At 42.4% G+C, this 20,224-nt stretch overlaps 1 protein-coding gene across 1 annotated transcript in view; it reads left to right on the forward strand.

Annotated features, from left to right (window-relative positions):
• The window catches only part of ELOVL6 (ELOVL fatty acid elongase 6), a 73,114-nt gene that overhangs the window by 33,003 nt on the left and 19,887 nt on the right, over positions 1-20,224 (forward strand). Inside the window, exon 2 of the mRNA XM_062493761.1 lies at positions 17,647-17,778. Within this exon, the coding sequence (XP_062349745.1) occupies positions 17,647-17,778 (132 nt within the window). The remainder of the gene's footprint in view (positions 1-17,646; positions 17,779-20,224) is intronic.

Here is a 20,224-nt window from a genome sequence, read left to right on the forward strand (position 1 = left end):
ACCTATGAAATCAACAACAAACAGAACAGTAACCCAGTTTTAGTCCTTTTTGGCCACAGACACCCTTCCCTGTGCTGCAGTTACTGGTGGTGGACAGGGTCAGGTCCCGCGCAGCTGCAGCAGTGCTGGGGGTGATGGAGGTGATGTTCCAGTGGGAAAGGGATGGAGGAGAGACTTTTGCTCACAGTGTCAGTCCTGGTGCTCAGCAGGGTGTGTGGAGATAGCAGGCTGAAATCGAGAAGGCAGCAGTGTGGGGTCCCACAGCAGAAAAAGTCGCTGTCAGTGGGGGTGGGAGGTAGCAGCACTGGCCATCCTCCTCCGACTCCATGGGCAAAATGGGGCAAGCAAGTGCTTCCCCCTCTCCTTTTCTTCTGATCTAATGGTTTTTCCCAATCCCTTTTCCCTCCTTCCCCCTGTCACTAGCCATCAGGCCTCTTAGCATGTCAATGGGGAAAATTCCACAGAGAGGAAAGGGAAAAAAACAACCCCCCAAGATCAAGTATTGAGCTCAGATAAATACTGTTATCACTAAAAGGCAGGCTCCCTTTTTCTCTCCATTCTGCACACACAGTGTAGGGTCAAACCCTGAAATCTTTATCCTCTTTCTATTCTGTAGTGACGCATAACAAATGCTACTGATCCAAGCCAAGCTAGACAAAAACGTGCTCTTACTGCAAGTGGCATATTTGCTAGGAATGGGCTAGCATATAGTTTACTGTTTAGTTCCCAGGAACACACTGTTGTCAGCCCAATCAATGCACTGATGCAGCAAAGCATTTCAGCAAAGCAAATAAAAAGGAGGAATCTGTTCATGAGTACTGCTCAGTGAACTTTTTAAAGTAAAGGGTTTAAACATTTGGCTCTGAGTTGCCTTCTAAACTGGAGCCCTTTAAAGTGTTTGTGTAGCTGCAGGGATGTGAATGTTGAGCAAAGCTGGGCTTGGCTTGGGGAGTTGTGGGGGCCTGTTCACTGGTAAACTGTAGTTCTTCACTGTTCTGCTGTGAGGGAGGCAAGCACATGGGGGAAAGGAAGCACAGACCAGTAAAAGACTACATTTCTACTATGAGTCAGCCCCAAGGGAATCTTAATTTTAATTTATTAGTTTTGTGTTGAGCTACCAGCTATTATTTGTGCAGCCAAAACTCCTGGGTCTGCAGAACGCTGTGCTGGAGGCAGACTTGATACCATGACAGGGACCACGTTGGGATCCTTGTTGATCACTACCACTGCAGTGACTCCAGCGCATCTCAAGGTCCAGAGTCATTAGATTTTCTCAGGCCCCATCCCAGGTCCTGGTTTTTGTGTCTGAGTGGTTTAGACAGCACTTGTCTTCCGGGGCCCTGGAGATAGAGACCATCCTGTGTCATTGGGCTACTAGAAGATGATGTAGGAGATGAGCTGGGCTGACAATCACTATATGGCTGTGCAAGGGCAGATCTTTGTGTCTCTTAATGCTTGCAAACTTACTTTTCATTTCCTTCTTTCCTTCTCTAGATTTCCCTTCCTTGCTGACAGCTCTGTCGCTCACCTAGGTAATGCAGTTTGTAGGAAGTTTCCTGCCCAGAGGACAGCTGTATATATTTTATGCTGTTGTGCTGTGCACGAGTCTCAGTCAGAGTTTCACTGTGTACATCTTGCTCAACAAGTCCCAGTTTTGCAGCCTGGGGGATTTGCATTGGCACTGCAAGTGCTGGAAGGCAAGGGAGAAGCTTTTGCAAATTAAAGGTGCTAGGCTTGCATGCTTCTGTTCACAGAAAGACTATGTTATAAGGTAGAGGTGAGACTTGTCTGCCTCCTTCATCTATCACACCCAGCCATATTCATCACCACCAAGCTTTTCCTCTCCTGGGTCTGTTCCCAGTGATTGCTTTCAGCACAGTCACACAGGAAGTAATGGGGTGCAAGCAGGACTGCCTAAGCCCAATGTAATTTTGTAAGGAACCTGAAGGGTCATGCAGCCCATCACCTAGTGTTTTAATTATTTTTTTTTCCCCAAACTTGCCAAGCCCCATCTTGGAAGCAGGCAAACATTTTTGCACTAGGAAAGCAGAGTCTCCCAGAGTCTGGATGTCCTAATGACTGGGAGTCATCTTCCTGCCTACACTTAGTGGTGGCTGGCGTCTGTGGGCTTGTTCTGCTGCCAAGAAAATTGAAGCGATTATATACCTTCCTCACCTTCCCTCTTGCATAAGTGCAATCTCAACCTGCCAGGGTTTTTTAATAGACATGAAGCAGGGAAGAGCTGTGTGAGCCTATGTAAGGCATCAAAAGATCTTTAAAAAAAAAAAAAAAAAAAGCATGTGTGGTTAGTGCAGGCTGAAGAGGAAGATGCTTTGTGAGATCAGCCTTCAGACCTTGTGAGATCAGCCGCCCTCTGTGTCTGTTGTGATAGATTTTCCCAGCCTGCATGCTAGAAGCTGTTTCTCACTGTTATTTTGTTAGTGTTTATCATTTAATTTGAATGCAGAAATACTCAGTCATTTAAGATGCTCGCTTGTTCGCCTCTCCCTCCCAAATTAAAGAAGGCTGAAAAGTAAGACTGCACCTTTTCCTAGTATTAAAAATGGAAATGAATTACAAAAGGCAGCTGCGTAATTTGTTTGTTTTTTCTTTTAATGCAGAGAAGAAGCATGTTTTCATTTTTTTAATTACAAAAGAAAATTCACCAAGGAGAGTCTTGTCAAACAAGTCTGGCATTGAGCAGGGAAAGAACACAAAGAAAAGGGCCTGCCTTCACTTTGTAACTGCTTGATCCAACTCACAGCCATGACCTGAATTTAGTTTCCTTCAGCTTTTTGTTTCCACATTTTTCCGCCATTTTTTTTGGTCCAGTATTGACAGCTCCAGGAAGGATAACAGAGCCCTATATTTTGCCCCCAGGCACTGCATGAAAATGACGATTTAGAAATTTAATCATCAAGTATGTATTTATTTCATGTGACACACACTTGGAGCCCAGGGAGCCACGAGAGCAGTGATGCATGCCCATGGCTGGCACGGCAGCTGCAGGGGCTTTAATTTCCCAGATTTCTTGCTGCCTGTCTGACTTCCTCAGACCCATCAGAGACAAATATTTCCCCAGCCCGTTTTACCTCTCTGTAAAATGTTTAATTTGGGGGAAGCGGAGATTTTTTTTTTTCAGACAGATTAAGAGGTGGTGGGTGTGGGAGCATTTGGGATGAGCTCTCTTGCAGGATGCTGACCTGAAGTCACAGAAACATCTCATGAAGAGCTTTTAACTAATGTAAGAGCAGCAGCTCTACATCTAAAACTCTGCCCCCAGAGACACCATTCAGAAAGCTCACAAAGTTCGCTGGAAAACAAACTAAATAGTGAAGGAGCCTTCATTTTGTGAAGGAGCCATAGTCCTTGTGGGTTCATGGAGCTTTGGATGCAGGGTGTTTACCAGGACTGCTTACTCTTTCCAAAGTGCATTAGCATACAAGAAGGAACATAGCCATGCAGGAACATGAAGACATTCTTCTGACACTTTATAACTATTTTAGCTGCAGGATGATTTGGTTTGGTACCAGGATTTTCACATTTTCATTTTGGATGCAGGACGTATGCTGGAAAGGTGCTTAATGTGCCACCCCTATAGTTTAAACAGTTGTATGGTATAAAATGCTTCCATGTACAAGAAAGAGAAGCCGCTGCTTGTTTTTGCACTGTTGCACTTTTGGTTCAGTGCAGCCACTAAATTCACATAGACACATTACCAGTTTTATCTTGGTCTTGAGGAGCTCCCAAACCATTGCCTATTACACATCCTATTGTCAGTAGGTTTTAGAAGGTTTAATGGAATCAATTCATAAGCCTTCTCAGAAAGGTATCAACCTAGCACAGCCTGTGACCACCAAAGTTAGCCAAGTCATTTGAGTATAGTTTTACTCAAATATACTCAAATTTATGTCTTTTCTCTGAATGCAAATGTTAATGTTAAAAATGGGGTTAAATTTCAATTACATGGTGCCTCATTCTCAACTAGTTACCTCTTTTGTGAGTAAATCCATTTTCTTTAATTAATTTAGCATGTTACCAGTGGTAGTATTATCAGTAGTATTTCATTTATATCCACAGTGCTGGTGTTACTTAACTGGAGTGAGTGAGGAGTAGAAGTGGGATTTATTCTTCCCACCATCCAAGCAAACAAGCACATGTGAGACATGAATAAAGTGTTATAGTGCTATAGGGAATTTGGTGTATATCAGCACAATGTTTAAATAAAGAGAAGAACAAGGAAGCACAGTCAGATTTTAGTAATAAGAACTTGTACAGTTATGACTGAAGTCTAGTTATGTTCATGATCTGGTTTGTAGCCACACTAATATACTTGTTTTATTTAGAGCAAAAGCTGCAGAGGTGGGGCAGGATGGGTGGAGTGGCAACTGTAACACAGATCCAGCATTTTCCAGAAATGTGGATGAGAAGCTCAAAGCTGTATTTATGAGAATTCAGTCCCAAAAAGAACAAACTTCTGCAAATACAGGCTTGATATATCTTTTGAACAAGTCACCAGGGTCCTATGAGGTTGCTAAATGTCTGAGGTGAGGAGTTGCTGATTGTTTTTGCTGATAAACAGGGAGAGGGACTAAAACATAAACTGTAGGCTGAAGTAAAAAAATTTGCTATGAATCACAAACTGACTGTGTTTTTGCTTGGCCCAACCTGTTCTACCAACAGGACTGAAACTGCTGAACCAAAACTTTGAGCATGAGTGTTGTTCCTTCTTGGCAAAAGACAGAGGACTCGGATATTTATCTTCAGAGGTTTCTCTTTTGTCACTTGTCCCTCTGTACTTGCTGTCACCTTGGTGATTCAGACTAGTAGGAAGGACCAGAATTAAGGGCTGCACTGGACATGTCTGCATGAGCTGGTGCATTTCACCCCTGCACCTTGCTGACCATGTGGACATAGCAGCTTGGCGCCCCAAGGAAGCGAAGCAGAGCATGTGCCCAAGACCATTGCTGCTGGCTCTCAGTGCAGGTACAGGCTGACTGCAGCACAGCAGAACCTTGGCCAGGATGCAGGCAAGTGCAGGGGTCTGTGTTGATGGTCACTTGGTGGTGGTGCAGGTCAAGGTCTCTCAAATGTTTTTGTTTTTAGTGAGCTGGAGTCCCAGTGATCTGGAGAAATTGGATAAAGTAGAAAACCCCTTGCAATGGGGCAGAAGGGGAATCACTGGTATAGCTCCCTAAAATGTGAGTAAACTCTTTCCCCTTCATTTTTTCAATTGCAAGACTATCTGCCTTTTGGAAAACAGGCTGGAGTGAAGTGTCAGTCAAGATGCAGAGTAGTTATGGAAGTCTCTAACATGCATTTATAGCATGCTTACACTCATAAATCTCAAAGGAAGATACAGAACAGAAGAAGCAAAATCAAAAGCAGTAAGCATTAGCAAAGTTCCATTTGTTCTAGGGTATAGTGGAAAAGCTTGGTGAATACACAGCTGTACAACTTTTTCTCTGGGCACTTAGGTTATCTGTGCGGCAAATGTGCAGTTGCGTTGATCATTACCAACCTCAAAGAGAGAGCATTTACCTTCTGGAGGGGAGGCTCATAAAAGCAGGCTACTGTTAATGTGTAGTTAATGCCCAGAAACTGGAGTGCCCCACCCCTGGAGAGTGTGGTAGGTGCTTGGATCCTGCAGGTTTAGCAAGACAATATCAGATATTTCCCAGTTGCATATGTGGGTTTTGTGATGGGGCCACCAGGTGCAGGGACAGTGAGGGTGACCAGTGCCTGGGTATTGCTTCTGTTCAGCTGGTGGGCTCTGGTGCAAGGGTTGAAAAGCACTGGAGCACCTCGGGGCATCCTCTGAACAATATCTTCAGGAACATCACTTTCTTCCCCCTCTCTTGCCTACCAAATCCTGCACACAGGGGCCAAGGGACTCTGGTATTCTGTTTGCAAAGGGAATAGAGCATCCTTGAATGAGATACTATTGAAAATGGGTTCACGTGTCATCTGATCATAACATAAGAGAAAGAGTGGGCAGATAAAGCAGGCAGATTTACTTCTTACTTTACAACCCCCATGAAAGAAAATTGGTAACCATAGGTGATGAGAGTGGAGAGTATTCTCCTGTAGTAGCCGTGTGATACAGAAAATAATGTAGGACTAGCCTGGCTTTTGACTGGAGCAGATTTTTTTTTAACTTCTTTATAGGCCACCCATGAATTAGTAAACCTGCCATGGAGAGAAATTTGAGCAAAATCCACTAATTGCAGTGGTTTACAATCAAATGAAGAGAACAGCAAATTGAATATATTAGGAGACATAAAACAAATTTTGGTTATGTGACTTTTGAGAGCAAACCAGGGTCAGGTAACTTAAGTTCTCTGCCTTCATGGGAGGCTGCTTTCAGTTTGAGAAGAAGCAGGATCACTGATGCTGTCAGGCTCTCCTATTCATTTGCAATGATCTGGTTCTGCTTTTTGTCCCTTAGTGGCCACAGCCATTAAGTTCTGGCTGTTGATGTATGTGATTTGTTTAAAAATTTATTCATATTTATGCTCTTGCTTGCCCTGTTTGTCTTGCCTGTCCAGAAGAGCTGGATGTCTCACTTCTCTCTCTTTATAATGCTCCTTTTCCTTCTCTTGGGTCGTGTATGCAGCCAGTTTCACCACAGTCCAGATTCATCACCTTGTTTGTCTGTGATTTCTTTCCTTTCGTAATCTCCTGTGTTTTAACAGATCCCCTCTGAGCAAGATTTAGCAGAGACTAGGAGATGCAACTGTCTTTGTATGTATAACACTTTAATGTATACTTCCTAATCCTTTAGTAACCTGGTCTTCTTATGCTGCAATGGAAAGTGAAATACAGCTAAGCAGTTTAGTATCCCATCTAATTAGGTGAGGGGGCTGCTAAGGGCAGAATACAGTCAGTCAAACCCTCATGGGTGGAAGCAGAAAGAGACTCAGACTCTTTAGTTTGGGAGACCCAGTGGGTCCTGCCACCTGTTGAGAGAGACAGAGGGGCGTGTGCCAAGCATGATGCTGTAGGCAGAGGTGGAAAGCCAGAACAAGCTGTCACAACCATATTGCTGACAGGATGGAGATAAGCTACATTAATGCCATGTACTTTGTACTGCTTTGTGCCGCTCCTGCTGGTTTATGCCAATTGTTTTGGACTTGTTCAGGAATGCAAGCAGGAAGTCTGCAGGAAATAGCCAAAAAACATCCGGGCTGTGATATTTAGTTGAGGAACAGGTGTTGGTGATTGTACAGCTTTTGCTACATTCCTTTGTCCCAGTTTTTCCATACAGATCTAGGAATGTCATCCTGCTTCTTGAACTTGGCCCACCTCAAATCCTGAAAATTCTGGCAGTAACTAGAAAATTACTTCCACTAGTTTACTGCTTGCAGGATTTCTCATGAACTTTAATATACTCCTCAAAGTCTTTTAGTTGGATTCAGGCCAGTTTGCCTTTACATTTGCATTTGAAAGGGTCTGCTTTAAAGATACTGCCTTGACTGATTTCAAGTAAAACAATTCTCGATTTAATGGAGAAACTGTAAGTCACGGTCAGTCACATGGGAATTGTGATGGGTTGAAAATACCTGGAAATTTATTAGCAGGTTATTCTGGATATTGAAACCTCTGCTGGGAGTGAAAAGCAAGACACTCTTAAGTAAGTAGTAGTGAGGTTTAGTTCACAAAAATGCTGTTTGGTAATGATAACAGTCAGATGATGTTATCTTCCTTGCCAGTGGACACATAGGACAAGTGGCAAAGCATTGTGCTGGAAGGAGGTAGTGGCATGTAAACCTGCCTCCTAGCTACTCCAAACTGCTTCCTGTTGCAAGTTTTGGTCCCTGCTGAAGCACCTTTCTTTTTGTTCTGATCTAATTCCCAGTTGATTAAGAAGGACAGTGGCTGTTGGGCAGAGCTCTTTGTTTTAGAGAGGTAATTGAAAAGGTTATGAAAAGATTGCCCCATTTTTTGTCTGGACTTTGCCAGTTTCCTGTTGGTCAAGAGATAGGTCTAGGTTCACTGCAGCATGTCCATTAGCATCCTTTGTCACTTGCTTTCTCCTCATAGACAAAGGTTACGTGTCCTTGAAGATTCTATTGAATATGTCAAGCAGTCCTTGACATAATGCGTCAAAAACTACTATGGGACCAGTCAGAGCAGTTGTTCTCAAGATGACCTGATTTGTCTTCAGTAGGGGATGCTGGAAGGTGTTCTTTCATTTGCTTCTCCACCAAAATGTCCATTTTTATGAGTTCCATTTGCTCCTTTCTCTTCCACAGGTTGCCTGGACATTCAGAGAGTTTGAAAGCAAGACATTTTATTCCACAATTCCATTACTGCAGTATCACTGGTACCAGTACCCCCTTTTAATCAAGGCTAGGCCACCAAATGGTATTTATTGCTGGCTTGCTCTCATCCATGTATATGGTTTTAGGTTTTTAGGTGGGGAAGAAAAAGGGAGTAAGTGTATATCTGATGTGGTTTTGGAATGGTGTGCTCCAATTTAGAATTCCCATGAAAAACTGTGCTCCTCTCATTCATTCCCTTCCTGGCCACTCCCCTGCTGCAGAGGAGAATTGGAGGCCCCACGGGTTGAGATAAGAACAATTTACTGTAAAGAGCAGTGAGATGAGAAAAAAATGGTAGCAGCAACAGCACTAGTGACAGAGGATACAGGACAGGAAGGATTCACACAGAAAACCCCCAGCAGCAGACAGGACTGGACAGCTCCCCCTGCCATGTTCACTTGACCAAAAGGAACCCCTTCTGCCCCAAAGACACTCTCTTACCTCCCACCTCAGGAGTGACTGTGGTGGTACAGAATAACCTCTAGGTCCAAGCCATGTCCCCTCCTGGCTACTGCAAAATTAACCCTGTCTTGGCCAGACCCAGGACAGTGTTCTAAATTATTATGCTTTTAGGCATCCCCTTCGTTAGATTTCCTCCAGGATAATTTAATATTTTCCAGCACTGAAAAAGTTACATGATGATGCTTCTATAAGGTGATCAACAAGCCCTGGCTGTAAGGTCTTACCTGTGCTTTTTGCTGTCCTTTCTAATATTGCACTCTGCTCTGTAGGAAAATCGTGCATGTCTATTTTGGCTGAGAGCGCTCTCAGGGAAATCAGAACAGTTTTTATTTATTAGTGTTTTTCAATCCACTGACAGTTGTAGCAACATCATTTTCTGAGGTCGTATTGCAGAAGGCTGGAAGGGAGCAGTGTCTGCTGGAATGTCTTTCAGGGCAGATAGATAGAAAAATAACACACTGCTTGCAACTCCTCCATTTGCCATGTTTCATCTTGAATGACTGCTATTATTTTTACTTAAAATACTTTTTGAGATCCAACAGACACTTTCCCTGAATATTTACGAATTGCCTTTGCAATGGTAGAGGGACCTGAGCTTGCCCCTGTGGTGCTGAGGCTTTCCACAGGTGCATGGGCAAAGGCAGCTTCAGTAAAGCATTCTTTTTGATCTGTTACTTGAGTTGTATTTTATCCTGTTTAATAAACAAATATCTATCTGCTAAGCAGTTTAAAAAAGCAGCACTTGTCTATATAAAGAACATTTTGAGTTTTTTCCGGGATCTTTCTGGATCTGAAGGACATACGTTGATGTACTCTTTTAAGTGTAAAATTATGAAATGTCATAACCATTGATTAATTTGATCAGATAAAGCAGATGAAATGAGTAAGACAGTTTGGAGTTCTAGTTATTTTCATGCTATGCCTGTATGACATACCTCTCTTAGCATCTTCATTAACTGCTTTCAGGTGAGTGGTAGGAACAAACAGAATGATTTCAGCTGGGAAGGATGTAGGTTAGTAGTCCCCAAGTTCACTTGCAGTTGTGTTTACTAGCTCCAGGTTTTTACTGTGGAGGCCAGAGGTTTACATTTACATTGATAAAATTAAAAGTGAAAGTACTGTAGCTTTTCATCAAACTGCAGTGTCTATGACCTGCATTATCTTCTCTGCTTTCTACCAGCTCTCCACCAACTTCCTGAAAGTCTCAGCAAAGCCTGGAAAAAGGTGGTGGGTCCAAGGGGAATTGGGACACCCTACTTTGTCACCTTTTATAACCCCAAATCTTTCTCTTAAGAGCTATATATGTGTTATCAGTGGATTTAGCAGAGGCTTCTGGTCAAGGAGTTTCTCTGACTACACTGAGATTCTGTAAAGGCTCTTAACAGGAATAGGAATGGTCGTCATTTTTCCAGTAGGTTTCTGTGGGGCTAGATTAAATTCTTAGCACTGGCACTGTAAATCTTGGAGGGGGTTGTGCAAAAGTACTTGTTGCATGTGATCAGTGTCAGTAACAGTGGGGTCAGATGCCATCCCTGGGATGTGTGGTGGCACTGAGGATGGGGCGATGCAGGCTTTGACTTGGGCTGAACTGGGTCACTTAGGATACCAGCTGGGTAGGAGGATATGGTGTCGCTCATCCCAGTCAGCCAAACCACTGGGCTGCAACTTCCACTGCTGTCTATGCCAGGTGAAAATTTCAGGGGTGGCTGTTGTCATGGCAAGCACACTCAGCTTCCATCTCCACTAAGGGTGGGTCCTCATTCAAAGTATGAATGGAGGAAGTCTGGGGCAGAGCCAGAGATGAAGCTGATTTTCCTTCCATGATAATTTTGGCAACTTGGTTTCAAAACCCAAAGTTTTGGAACTTGTTTGGGATCTTTTTCTGAAGTGCTTTCTGTTTGAGGGGTTCTTTTCTCTTGTGACATGGCTTATATTTGGGATTGTAACTAATGAGTTTTTCACAGGTTTATGGCCTGTTCCATCAAGCCTGTATGAGGCTTATAAAGAATGGGGTCTATGCTTCAAAGCTGAGTTTGCCCCTTCTATCTGAAAAAAAAAAAAAAAAAACAACAAAGTTGTTCCTGAATTTTAGCTATGTTTTCTCACCCTTATGGTTTTCTTGTATTTTCCCACTCACAGAGGAAACAAGAAAAGTTTGCTGGTTTTTTTGTCCCTAACTGCCTACGTTTTAAGTGTGTGGCTAATAGTCTGTAACACGTATGTTTTGCAAACATGCATGTTACAAATTACTGGCAAACACTTCAACAAAACAGATGCAACCATCAGGGAGGCGCAGGACATGAGCCATCTTCCCCCGTGCCCCCTCACTTCTGTGCCCTTGTTTCTCCTCTCTGTAATTTTAGGGTTGTTGGCTGCTCTGCCAACGCGGGAGTGGTTTCCTGCCCCTGGGTCTGACTGAGTGCAGTGTGGGCAGAGGCTCAGGTGGGCACAGACTTTTGCTCCCCTTTGCTCATGCAGATTGGCTGGTGGTGAACTGGGGCTACCTTCACTGGACCAGAGCAGGCTATGAACTGGTGATATACCACAAAAAAAAAAAAAATAGTTGCTCTGCTCTTCAGAGGTTGCTGCCCCTACAGTTCTCACCTCTGGCATTCTGACCTGGGCAGTGGGGGACATGGGCTTCAGGCTGCCCCTCAGCTCAGCCACTAGCATTTATAGAGCAAGAGGGCACACACAAGTTTTCCTCATCTTCCATCCTTTTCAGCAACATTGTGCTTGGGACAGTTCTCACAGCAGTCCTGGCAGCCTCCCGGCCCCATGTTTCTTTCCTTTATGTGAGTTAAGGGGTCGGGACAATGACAGAGGTACTGTCTGGCAGTAATGACATGAACTGGATGATGGGAACAGCACACCAGAGAGAGGGCACATGTAAGGGAATAATAGTCCCTGGCCCATACGTGTTCCCAGGGCTCTGACTCCTCTTCTCTTGCTCTCAGAGAGGAGAGAGGTGCCCGGAGAGTTGCTCCAGCCTTGGGGGAAGTGCAGACTTGTGCATCCAACAGTACCTGTCACAAGGAGGCTGAGTGGCCTTTTGAGATACAGGCTTTAGAAATCAAGGGATCAGATGATTGGTATGAGATATGTCTGTGTTTACTCTCTGATAGCTTTTTACGTCAAAGACCATCATCAGTGAATCACCTATGTGTGTGTGACTGTCATTGCTGTGCTAAATATAAATGTTCAAAGGATATTGAGCTATAGGAATAAATCACACTCTGTTGGCACACCTGTATCAGATAGGTCTTCCTCTTCTGTGTGTCCTTCTCTCTCTGTTTTGAAGGCTGCTACAGTCATTGGGAAGCAGCTGCAGGAGCTCAAATCTAAGCCAGGAGTAGAGGTTATATATTCACACAGATCTGGCATATCCACACATTGAATGTCTTGCCGGTTCTGTCAAAATTATCTGTGAAGAAAGAGAGAAAGGTTGGCTTTGACAGTATTTCTGAGGTAGAAACACTGAGAGACTGAGAAGCGTTTTCGCACCCTTTTTTATACAGAATGTGTGATTTTTAAATAAGTACCAGAGAGAAAGTAACTTTGCCAAGGCTACCAGCCCTGCTGGCTGATCTGTGGACATGGATATGGTGTGATTCACATGGGTTCAGGTTAAAGCACTTGAGCTGGACTCTCAAGTTAGCAGTTTCAATTATAAACAAAGTGATTTTTGTTATTTTCTGTTGAAAGCTGCGAGCAAGCAGTAGGAAAATTCCCTTATATTTCATATAGCCAAGCGTTCTTCTAGGGGTTTTTTTTTTTTTTTTTTTTTTTTTAATTGATTGTGGGGTTTTTTGGGTTTTTTTTTTGTTGTTTTTTTTTTTAATTTTGTTTTGTTTTGTCTCTTTTTTGCTGTCCTTTTGTGGTTGGCATTTTTTTTTTTTTTGCATCAATAAAATGGTGATGAAGAGAAAAATGTCAGGAACCTGAAACTGCCTGTTTACTTTCCAGCAACACTCTGCTCTGGCAATGGCAGTGGGGCTTTTTTTAACTTGTTTGCTCCTTTTACAACAGATTAAGAAGTGGTAGTGAATTGAAAAATGAGCTTTGAATGTGCAAAGTAAATACATCTTGATTTTAAAAAGCTTTAAAAAATAATATAGAATGTGGAAAGAAGTGGCTAACACCACTTTACTACTCCCCGACTGAATGTTGTTATGCAGATAATCCTGTATTGCATGATAAAAGATAGTTAAACAATCTGTGATAAGGTTGTCCTTTAGGCATTTCTAGAAGGACATTCCTTAATGTTAAAGGAAAATCCTGTGGAAACAGTCAATTTTATAATGCATCCATATATATATGTCTGTTTCAGTTTACTCATTAACATCAGAGAACTCTACAATAATGACTCAGTCTGCTATTTTCAGGGGAAAAAATGGTAACAGTCCATGTGGGCTTGAAACCACCTCCTTCAGCAGTACTGCAATATTCAGGGCTATTTCACTTTGCATCAGGGACAGGGGGCTGTCTCATACTGCTGCACATGAGGCTTACCCTCAGGCTTTGGCCCCTAATTTTAGAATACTATGGTAATTCTTATATTTTCAGCATTTTATAAATAAGTCCTTCTGAGAAAGTCAGGATTTCTTACTCCTCAGCTATTTGTTTACAACTGATTTCCTCTTGGGATTATTTACTGTCTCTTCCCAGTATTGTGTTTTCCTGCCTGAGGCTTAGGTGGCTGATCTCTGCTTGTTACTCCATGGTGCCTGAGTGGGGCTTTCCTGCATGGGACTCCCTGGCTGGAAATGAGGAGGAGCTTTGTTGCTGTATTCCTTTATTATTCTCAGTTTCTGCCTCCCTCTTCTTAGCTATGCTTTTCCTTTTTCCTGTCTCTGTTCCTCTGCCGTAGGTGTGCCCATGGATGCAGGAAGCATCTTTCCAGAGGTCCAGCACAGAAAGGACTTCAAGCCTCCTTGCCTTCCATGCTGTCCCAGCTGTGTGTCCATCTCATGACTCAAGCTCCCATCATTTGCTACCACATTTACTATTCATCCTTTCTCTTCTCTTTCTCCTATCATGTCTCCCATCTTCTTCCTCTACCTTTGTCTCATGACACAACCATCTCTCTCTGCTACTGTCCTGGAAGATCTGTCTCACATCTTCAGCCCGTAGCCCCTCTTGCCTCTCTCTTGTAGTAAGCCCAAATACAGCTTTTAATAGGTTCTCCAGAAATCTATAAAGGGGGAAAGAGCTGGCAACTTTTGTCAGAGAAAAATGGAGTTGTATTCAGTACAGATAGTACTTAGTCCTCAAAGTCTGAAAATGTAGGAAGGTAGAAGACAACTGTGAGAAACAGAAATGCCGGAAAAATGTGGAGGATTTGGCAGCCCTGTCTTTGTGTCTACTGTGTTACCCTGCAGAACAGAATTGAAGACAAACATATGAATGTGCTAACATTTAAGTTATTGGATGCAGCTCTGTTACTGACTTACTTTGAGGGATTTTATTTTTTTAGTTTCAAGGTTAATTTTTTTTGTCATTGTTCTGCTCTATTTAGTTTCACTTCAGGTAATAGTATTGAGAAGTTACATTGCTCCAGAACAGCTCCAAACCTCTGTCTTTCAAAATGCTTGTTCAATATTACCCTCCTTTGGCTAAAATTGTGTTAGACCTAATTGAATTCTGTCAGACTGCCATTGCTTTGTGTCACTAGCCCAGGACAAGACTGTAGTATGAACCTTTGGGAAAATTCATCATAAGAACACTGGTAGGAAACTGGTTAATAGCAGTCTAATGGAGTTTATCAGATTATCTTAAGAGTACATACCTCTGCAATCCCTTTGTAATTCTATCACCTGGCCTGCCCAGTTCTTTTAACCATTGTTAGGCTGAAAAAATGAGGAAAATTCAAAGTCCTTTGAGTGCAAAAAGTAGCAGGCAGCAAAGAGTTGATGATTTCAAGTTCAACCTTTTCATTATTCAGTATTGTGCTTTCCTCTGGTGGGAGATAATATTACTGCCCCTCCTTGTCTGAAACTGCTTACAGCTGCTCTCTGCAGTTCACATCGTGTGTGCTGTCAAATCTTGCCATGTCTGCCACTATTGATACAAAGCTGCCACTGCTGCATACTCTGGGAGTACCATTTACCACTTACCATCATTGTAAATAATGCTATATTCATTACAAAGCTCTAAAGTGACCTAAAAATTTATCTGTTCTAATTACTGTCATGTAACTATTGACCTCAATAAATTGATTGAACTCACAAAATATAGTTTCAGTAATAAGAAGCAAAATGTAATTTTACTTGATGCAAATATATAGATTATCTGGCTCAGGAGGAAGTGGAGACAGACAGAGCATAGACCTGAACTGCAAACTCACTCAGACTGCTTTTTTTGTGTTGAACTGGAACTGAAGTTGAACCTTTACTTTGAAGTCTTGGCTGTATTTGATCTAGAACTCAATGTTTCCAGCTTGCCTTCCTGTGAAGTGTGTCTAGCTACTGCTCTTGAATCCTGTCATCCTCCTGTGCCAGCATTGCATGGCCTGTGCTGTGCATGGCAGCTGCATGGCAGCACTGTGTTGTGGTCTTTTCCCCTACACTACTTGAGATGTCATCCTGCACTGCTCTCAATTGCTTTGGAGATAGATGCATGGATCAGACAGACCTCACCTGTGCCCAGAGCAGCAGTGTGCTGTGCTTCACACTGCTGCTGAAAAGGCTGCAGAGGGAAGGAGATGGGAATGCAGTCCAGACTCGCACTAAGAGCCTGCTTCTATCTTTTAACCCATAAATCTTGTGTAAACAGTTAGGTGGTTCAGTACGAGCAAGCTGAGGTGGTTCATCATTACCCAAACTAGTTAACAAATATTTACTGATCTCAAGCCAAGTTAAAGTGCAGTCATGCATTCAAATTGGTGATTCTGACCCTTCCCCGACCACTGAAGTAAAAATAAATGCTTTTCTCAGTATTATATGAATAAGGTCTGAGGCTTTGTGATTTTCAAAACCTGGTCGTTATAGCCATTGCCATGGCAATTGGACCATCTCTATGCACAAGGTGAGAGAGTGCTGCTCTGTGGTCATCCTGGTCTTCCTGGGGCTTTTGCCAGCACGGATGCTATAGCTCACCCAGGGGATTACAGGCACTGGGTCCTCCCTTCTCAGAGCCTCAGGTGTATTTTCATGTAATTACCAATGTTTTACAACACAGAGTTATACATACATCAGTAGAGAGAGAGTTTCTCAGTGGGCAGAAAATGGCATGCTGTAGAATGCATACTCATATGCATCGGTTTCTCTGGAGCTAGTTTTTACTTAGCTTTCCAACTTATATAAAATTCAATTAATTTATCTTGATTGAAGGTTGCGTGTGCTTTCTTTTATATTTCCAATCAGATGTGCTGCAGCTTTTTTTAGATTTTCTGAACCTTCCTTTGGCCATCAAGGGTCTCATGATCCATTACCAGGTGCCTTGAGGAGACGCAGGTACACACTGTGCTCTGCCACACTGCTTGGCCCTCAGAACTGTGCAGTGCTGGACAGATTCCTTAGCATGGGGTAAATCAGCTGGCCAGTCACAGTGGAAGAGCCCAGAGGTGGCATTTACTAGGTACCAATAGTGACACCATGGCACATACTTGTCTTTATCTTGAGGTGAAGCAACATAGTGTCATTTTAACATCCAGTTGGAAATCTTAGGAAAAGTCTGAAGACCTCAGTATGGATGAGCCTCTCTCCCAGGCCATATGCCATGCCCTGATCATAGGCCTGTCTGCCACTGCTGCTCTCAGAATTCCAGTGTCAGAAGGAAATAAAGGTCTTGTACCCTAATGCTGTCTTTTCTGTTATATTAATGAAGTAGTTACCTTTCTCGAGAGTATTTGTCATTCTTTCTTGGTGTACAATAGGAACCAGAACCTCCTGGTTCAAAACCATAGTCCACCCTATATTTGTGAATGTAGTAATAAATTATGTAGAGAAAATTCTCTTCTTAAATAGATGCCCTTCCAGTTAGGCCACCATTACTGGTGTACATCATTAAGCTTTAGTCAGTGTGATATTGTGCTGTGTGGGAAGGAATCCCAGGATGAGTCTGTTTTTGACCTCTTATGGTTGATTTACAATGAGTTATAGTAGCAGAGTTCAAATACTTGGTTATTATTGCTGAGCTGGACTACTATCAGGCAGTTTTAAAAATAAAATTAGCAATTTGAAGAGTATAATTGAAGTTCCTTAGGAGAGCCCTGCTTGACCTTTCAGCAAATGCACTGGATTTCCTGAACCAGCACTTACAATGACACAGGGCAATACCAACCGGAATGGTCCTGCTGCTTAATGGGGCTACTGACCTCTCCTTTCCATTCTCTGCTTCTTGTGAGGCTCATTGTTGTGTGTTGCAGTGCTCATGATCTTTAAGTGTGTCTTTAGGGGAAACAATGGAAAACTGAATTGCCACTTAGGGAGGAACCTGCAGGAAACAAAAACTTGTATGAAAAAGATGTTTTCATATTTAGGAAACATCTGTGATTTGATCAGCTGGTTCAAGTATCAGCCATGTTTTGCTTGCAGAAGTGTGTCTGGGCTCTGCAGTATCTATTCTGTTCCTCACAAAAGTTCTGTTTTCTGAAACTGGTGAAGAATGGGAGATGAATTTGTCTGTCCTTTTCCAGAGCTTCCCCAGGGTCAGTTTTGCCTGCGCCCAGCCCTGAGTGTGTGCTGGCAAGTAGTTTCATACAGAAACAATAAGCTCAGCTGGGATGCAGGAATGTCTCCAAAAGAATTTCTGCTTAAGGAAGAGTACAAGCCCTTAGCAGTGATGTCTATATGTGACTCTGCTGTGCATCTAATACTAATTAAACATTTGACAGGTGGATTTTGGTTTTTTTTTGCAGGAAGAAATCATTCCTGTTTTCAGCTCTGTATGCTGCCTTTATATTTGGTGGTCGGCACCTAATGAACAAACGAGCAAAATTTGAACTGAGGAAGCCACTAGTGCTCTGGTCTTTGAGCCTCGCCGTCTTCAGGTAGGCATTTCTTCATACCACCTGCCTTTGACATCCAGCCCTGAGCACATTTGGGGTTCTTCACATACAGCAGCACTGCTAGTGCAACAACAGGCTCACACAGAAGTGACATTTCTTTGCTTCTGCTATTCAGGATTGTGTACTGTTCCATTTCTTAACACTGAAATGATCCCCTTTGACTTACCAGAGCTACCCTTCATTTCAGGGACTATGGGGACTGTAAGTTAGAGCTCACTGAACAATATACAGACTGTCCATAAACCATCATCAAGCACTGCTACTTGTATGTTTCTAATAGCAATATAATAATTGCTGATTATATTACTTCACAACTACATAAAACACATTTGCTTACTGAGAAAGTGTGAATGGTACATTACTTTTCACAGGATGGGAATATTTTTTGCCGAGAGACTATACAGAGTGAAATAAAGCAGGAATGGGGAAGTTTGGCTTTTTTCATGGCTTTTGCTTTTGTTCTCCAAAATTGTATCACCTCGAAACTTGCCAAAACTCTGGCAGGGGAAAATAAATTGTATTTCTAATATCTAGGACATGCTTACAAAATAACTTTATTTTGGCTTGGTTTTAATAGTTCATCAACACATCAAATAATATCTCAGAGCAGACAAAACTTCTAGCAGTCTGAATAACTTTGAGAGCAAGTTCTAATACGGTGGAAATTTGTAATTTTAATTTGATTGTACTTGGTGCTGTATGTCTTGCTGTGTGTTGAACATCATATTGCTTCAAGGTCCTGGAAGCAATTGTCGTTATTTGTTCCAGAAATGGCTGAGTCTCAGCAGCTGTTGAATTGGTTATTAGATGGCATTTTATTTTTAAATCAGTTTGTAAAGTTGTTTGTAGCCAGCAGGATCCCAATTCTGATAGCACTTTCTTAATGAACGGGGACACTAGGAACTAGCTGGCTTACACAAACAGTTTGCAGTTTAATTCTCAGTCTGAGGTGGAGAAGCATGATTTTGAAACTCTCCTTTGAATAAGATGTCTAGGGCAAATTTATAAATCAAATTATTTTGAGATATGGCTGTCATTCACAGTGTAGGGTTTTAAAGCAATTTCACTAGCTAATTTCCTCCCAAAATCACAAGCAATCAATGCACTGATCATTGAATAGCATGAATTTACACTACACTGCCTAGATGGACTTAGAAACCAACAGATTCATTATTTGCTGATTGGAGTTTCCATCATAATCATATGAAATAACTAACTCATGTCCATCATGAGCTGCTGAGTGATGCTGGGTGATATAAAAATGTGGACTTAATGTTTTGAAGCTGCAAGCTACCAGGATGAATCTTCCACAGAGACCACCTCAGGGCAGGCACTCAAGGAGAGCTCTCTTTGTACAGATGAAAAGCATTGGCCAGAAAGGTACAGTTAAGAGAGGGATTCACAACTCTTCCATTCAGGAGGAGGGACTATTCAGGAACAAGGGTTCCCCAAGCACTGCAGAAATCACCCTTTACTCTTTATGTTTGGAAAAGAGACAGCAAGGTGGAGGGGGTGTATGGGATGTTTGGCTTGAACAGAAGCACTGTTCATTTAACCTCCTGGATCTGTCATGGGCATCAGTTGATTATGAAAATTATATGACTATATTTTGCTCTCCTGAGGTGCTTAGTAGTGTGCTGAAGAGTGGAAGGGGGAAAACCAACCCCAAATGTTTGCAGTAAGACAGAGCATGAAGCCTTTGTAGCTTCCATAGCAACATGCAATCCCATACAAAATCCTTTGACTTCTTGCCTGGAAAACAGAAGTGCAAAGAATTAATTGAGACAAAGACTTAAAGAAGTGTTGATTGGAACGTCCATTACCTGGTGCTTCAGCACTGGTGTCCTTTCTGGGGCTATCAGTCACAGCCTTACTGTCTCAGCAAGAAGCACTTGAAATGCTGTGAACTTTCCAAGTAACTTGGATTTGGTTTTTTTCTGGCTCCTGTCATAACTAGGTGTTGCATTTATATAGGCTTGGTCTGAAAGGCATTCTGGCTTCTTCTGAAGGTCAATTCAGGTACATTTAGAGGACTGTAGGCTTACTGTCGATCCAGGAAAATGCTCCTTAAATTTCAAAAGACTTCCTCTTTGGCTTTCTGAGATGCTAAAATGCTCCGACTTTTACAATATCTTTATACCTATATTTGTCTGCCATGAGTGGCTGTACAGAGGAAGAAGAAGCTGCCTGAAGAGCCCTCAGTATTCTGCCTCAAGGTCAATGTGAGGCTTTTTTCTGGACTCCATGTTTATCTCCCTTTTAGCACTCCTACCATTTTACTTTCTTCAAATATCCTCAGAAATAGTAACACTTAGCAGAGGCTGAAAAGATGTGTTTTGGGCTTTAAAAGAAAAATAAATTGCCTGCCAGGCATCACATGGCCCTTCTTCAGAATGTATCCTGTATGGCCTCGCACTTGCCAAAATCA

The sequence above is a fragment of the Cinclus cinclus genome, chromosome 5, assembly GCF_963662255.1.
Source record: "Cinclus cinclus chromosome 5, bCinCin1.1, whole genome shotgun sequence".
NCBI lineage: Eukaryota > Metazoa > Chordata > Aves > Passeriformes > Cinclidae > Cinclus > Cinclus cinclus.